The following is a 5,264-nucleotide window of genomic DNA, read 5'->3' as shown; positions in this document are numbered from 1 at the left end:
ATTTTCATCTAGTGTAATAAAAATATGGAGGTGCTTGGTGTCGGCAATACATTACTTTTAGAGAAAGTTTTAATTACAATAAATATGAGAGATTTAAAGTGGTTTATAATAAAAAAAAAACTGGCAGAACTTTTCTGCACAGTAAGTAAAATTCTGCATAGTAAGGGTTATCATCCCTAAGTGCGGCCGAAGGCCGCCTATGCAGAGTTTTGCCAGTTTTTTATTATAAATAACTTAAAATCTTTCACACATTAAAACCTTCTCGAAAAGTAATATATTTACGAGGCCAAGCACCTCCATGTTTTTATTACACCTAGCTCAACTAGCAGAATGAAGGAGATGCCGGTTTTTTACATTGTTTTCGCATTAATATTTAAATAAATCAATAAGTTTCGCGATTTTTTTGTTACAAATTTAGTTAAAGTAAATTATAGTGAACATCTAGATAATGTATTTATTAACGTGAATTTAGTACTGACAAAGTTGAGCTGAATGAAACGGTTTTTTGCAAATAACTTTTGAATGGTTTAAAGAAATCAGTTTCCGCCTCGGATTCTTTATACTGGCAGTAATACGCGTCTTTTGTTACCCCTTTTGATTACTTTGCATCAAGTTGCGGTGGTGATCATGAAGTGTACCCTTGATTTTCATAAACTTATTATTCAATTACACCAAATACTTTTTTCTTTTTTAACTTTTGCTTGAAAAATTTCATGTGACGCGATTGCTTTCCTCTTTTAATTGAACAAATAATCTGGTGTATCAAATATTTGGTGTAAACAGTGAATAAGAACTTCTGTGCACCCTGTGCCTTCGGAAAGTGCCCCAGTGATGGAAAAGTAGGCCCAATAGTGCCATTTTTGGCACTTTCTTCACAAAGGCGCTCTTGGCACAATTCATTCAGTTTTGACACTATCATAATATATAGAAACTTTGCCAGTATATGACGAACAATGCGAAAAGTGAAAATTAAAATCAGTTAGAAATTAAAATAAGGGTCATTATATAAAATTAATAAAAAATATTCAATGTAAAAAAGAATAGCCAAACTGGTCAAAATGTCGCACTGCTACTATTTCGCACATAGGTATGTGTATGTGTAAACAGGTCCGAGCAGCTATAATTCAGTGTTTTTTCCCCTTCGTAATTGGAATATTGTGTTATTTTACTAGGATTTTACTATAATAATTTAATGAAGTACACTAAAAATACTATTTTTAAAAACACATACGTTGTTCTTAAAAAGCCTTAAAGAAAATCAATCTCAATTTTGTGCCGCTTTCATCTCCTTTATGGCACTATTTTTGCATTCCATTAGGTACATTTTAAAATATTGTAATTCCATCCCTGAAGTGCCCTACTGCTAGCCACGGTGCAGCGAACAGAGGTGGCGCCGTCAGTGGTACCGCTACTTTGGTTTTGCCGATTTTGACAGTTGTGGTAACTTGTAAACAAATCTTTGTTTACAAATCACCGAAAGAGAAATTTAATTATATGTGAAAAATCTGTTTAAATTGTGTTAATTTGCAATTTGTGAGTGATTTTTGAGTTGAAGANCTGTGAGTGATTTTTGAGTGTAAAGGCTCCGTTATGCATACTTGGCATTGCTTGAGCGTTGTCACATAAAGAATCTGTTAAATGAGCTTCGCGTGTAAGCGGTTACCCAACGCACAGCATTACATACGTAAAAGTCTGTTGGTTTTTGATTTCTACGTAAAAATGGTATAGCAGTGCATGCAATGCCAAGTATGCATAACAGAGCCTTAAGACTGCGTAAAAACTAATAAAATGAAGTGCTGTGTGTTAAATTGCGACAGCCGTCAAGATGCAAGATGCGTAGATGCAAGTGTAGCGCTGGGACGAATCGCTGCATTTTGGGTACATAGGGCACGGCAAAACCGCTCTCGAAATGTTTCTTTATTATGCCATTAACAGCATTTCCTCACAATGATTTTGCTTCTGCTCCAAGCAGCCTCCATTAGCAAGTTAACCAATCAATCCCGCGGAGATGCTGCCGCAGTCTTAATTGCAAAGCAATGGAGTGCACTAAAACGTTTGCTGAAGCAGCCTCACTTGCAAAGCAATGGAGTGCACTAAAATGTTACCTATTCTCTAATAGATTAGGTGAAAAATGCAATATTTTCGCGTTTAGCAAAATTAAAACACGTTTTTCACTGTAAAATGAACTGTTTTGGAAATTTTAACTCGTTCTTCTTTTCGCTCTATTCTTTGTTTACTTGTGGTACACAAATGTCAACGCCCAGGACGGCGCAATCTTGTATTCTATCATGCTTGACTGCTAGCCTTATTGATCAGCTGTTTTATTAAACGTCAATCGGTGTATTAGGAAGAAAGCTCATAAACAGCACATAATTAAATTTACTGAAATTGAAATATAAATCACTACCAATTATAACAATTAACTTAAAAATGGCAACGTTAGAGGATAAATTGATGGGAGAAAAATTAGAGTATTATTGTAGCAGTAGCGAAGGAGAAGACAATGGTGACGGTGATGATGAGACCTGTGGAAGAGGTTCTAGCGGTAGTAAACAAGGAGCTGCTGGTTACACGGACCCGAATGTTTGTCCCCCAACACCCGCTGAGGGGTATCGTTCTCAAGTCTCTACGAACACTGGTCCTAAAGGTGTGGTGCAGGATTGGCAACGTTTTAAACAACTTCAAGCAGAAAAACGCGAAGAGTCTGAACGTCAGCGTATAGAACTGGCCAAAAAGCTTACAATGGCCACAGCAACTGCCAAGGAAGAAGAAGAACGGAAGCGCCAAGAAGAAATTGATACTGAATTAGATGAACTCATGAGTGAAGACTTTTTACAACAATATCAAAAGCAACGAATGGCTGAGATGCTCCGGCAATGCGGTCATATAAAGCAATTTGGGAAAGTTATCAACTTAACAACGCACGAAGAATTTTTAGACTTCGTTGAAAAAGAAAACAAACACACCACCGTTATTATACATATTTACGATAAGAATGTGAGCGCTTGTTCTACTCTGAATCGTTGTCTTGATACGCTTGCAACTGAGTATTCGTTCATAAAGTTTGGTAAGATATGTAGTTCTGTTGCTGGAATGAGTCGAGACTTCCGTTCCAAGGGGCTGCCAGCTTTACTAGTCTATAAAGCACAGGCATTGATCGGAAATTTCGTGCGGGTCACAGATGACTTATCAGATGATTTCTTCCCATCGGATGTTGAAAGCTTTTTAATCGAGAACGGCATAGTGGTAGACAAAACGTTGTATAATTAAGAAAAAATCTTAACTTGTACGATATGCCAGGTGAGAGTTTGATAAAATGTATACTAAATTATGACTACATATGTATCTAATATTTCGTTACAGATATTTGCTATTCGTAGTACAATGTACGGTTGCCAGAATGATACAACTATTTGTATATGACCCATCAGACTACCCAACAAACATTTAGGTTAGAGAGCGATTAGAATGCGATTCGAATTCGAAAGTGTTTTTCTAAAGTAGAAGGTTAGATTACAGAAATTGTTGAGAACTTTAGCATTCTCTACAAAAAGGGGACTTAGTTCTCGATAGGTTAGATATCGAATCGTATTCTAACGTTGAATTCTAATTGGTTTTCAATGTCTAGTGCCTAGTGTTTTTCGTATCATTCTCTAACCTAGTTCTAAGATAGTACTCTAACCTGGCATGAATCACGTAACTTTGCAACGATAGTCGTTCAAACGATGCTGACAAAACGATTTCGTCAAAACACTGATTCATATATTTGTGTTGCAGTTACGTGTTACGTGAAGCAAAATTAGAATCGTGTTGATAACGAACAAACAAGTTTTAGTTTTCATGAAGCAAGACAATCTCGACACGATATCGTCCAAACGATTGTCGTCATATGTGATTCATGCCCTGATTTTCGATTCGAGAACTACATTAGAAACGTTTTTNGATCAAATAAGTTTTAGTTTTCATGAAGCAAGACAATCTCGACACGATATCGTCCAAACGATTGTCGTCATACGTGATTCATGCCCTGATTTTCGATTCGAGAACTACATTAGAAACGTTTTTCTAACGTTATGCTGGATTTCAACTAGGCATTAAATGGCAAAAATTACAAAGACGGGCATTAAAAAGTGATCGTGTCATTACGTTAAACGAATTGACAGTAAGTTCATTTTCACATGGCACTTTTTTAAATAGCATACATTTTTTGGCATTTTAATGCCTAGTGGAAATTCGGCATTAGAGACCGTGTTTGCTGGGTACATATAAGTTCTTTAACTAAATTAAGAGAGCCCAATCTAAATAGCCTTTAATGTGTTCCTTCAAATTTCTACTAACACTATATGTGTAATTAACTTTAAGACTAAGCCCTAGTTAAGAATATACATTTATCTATATACATTAGGGTAGTAAAGTCGGAATTGTAATGCTCTAATCCCCTTAGGATTGTTCTGTGCGGAAAAAAAATATACCTTTTTTTAATTTTAATTTGAAATAAAAAAATATCCTAGTTTTCCGTGAATTTTATATGGGAAAAAACAATTTTTCGTAGAAATGGTACAAAATTCTTGAAAATCAAGATTTTTCGGTAGGCAAATTGTTTTTTGTTTTTCATTTAAAATATATGGAAAACTTTGAGCGTTCTGTAGATATCTTTTTTATTTCTAAAAAAGGGGTATATTTTTTCGATACAGAATAATCCCGGGTGTTGAGAGCACCAAATTCTGACTACATTTTCACATAGATTTTTGGACCACCCCAATAGACATACATACACTTGTGGTCAGCTGATTAAGTCAAGTGACATTTTGACTAGTTTTAGAAATTTTTCTTTTATTTATATAATGTTTAAATTTTTTTATAAAAGTTTAGCACTTTACCTAACCAGCGCCACATAACTCACATTTGAAAATTTCCTACAAAAATTCATGATAAAAACATAGTAAGGTAGAACCAAACGTCAAAAAATCTAAGTGTCTCTGCGGTTCTACCTTCCTATACTTGTACCATGCAAAAATTACGAAAATTCAACAAACCCTAACATTTGCACCAACAAATTTTAAACTTTTTACTCAGATTCCTAGAAAAATTTTGGGTATGCAGTTTTGTAGCTCATTAAAATTAAGTAGGTTGAATGCAAATTTCAAGGCGCTAGAAAATCGCGTTGATTTTTAACAATTTTTGTTGTTGATGGTGCTAGGCATTTCCTCCCTTTCAAACGAAATTGTCGAGCATACTTTATATGGAAGAAAATATACAACACC

At 35.1% G+C, this 5,264-nt stretch overlaps 1 protein-coding gene across 1 annotated transcript; it reads left to right on the top strand.

Annotated features, from left to right (window-relative positions):
* The first annotated feature begins 2,312 nt into the window (after nt 1-2,312).
* LOC108364428 (phosducin-like protein) lies at nt 2,313-3,864 on the top strand. Its single transcript, XM_017618095.1, has 2 exons — nt 2,313-3,300; nt 3,364-3,864. Exon 1 carries the CDS (start codon nt 2,431-2,433, stop codon nt 3,268-3,270), a length of 840 nt encoding a protein of 279 aa, XP_017473584.1. The 5' UTR covers nt 2,313-2,430; the 3' UTR covers nt 3,271-3,300; nt 3,364-3,864.
* The last annotated feature ends 1,400 nt before the right edge of the window (nt 3,865-5,264 follow it).

This window comes from Rhagoletis zephyria, unplaced genomic scaffold (genome assembly GCF_001687245.7).
Source record: "Rhagoletis zephyria isolate East Lansing unplaced genomic scaffold, Rhagoletis_zephyria_1.1 Rzeph_scaffold_01555, whole genome shotgun sequence".
Lineage (NCBI taxonomy): Eukaryota > Metazoa > Arthropoda > Insecta > Diptera > Tephritidae > Rhagoletis > Rhagoletis zephyria.
This window is presented reverse-complemented; position numbering and strand designations above follow the sequence as displayed.

Bases quoted from the DNA above. Each gene is read 5' to 3' on its own strand.
- LOC108364428 (XM_017618095.1), top strand. From the start codon at position 2,431: ATGGCAACGTTAGAGGATAAATTGATGGGAGAAAAATTAGAGTATTAT.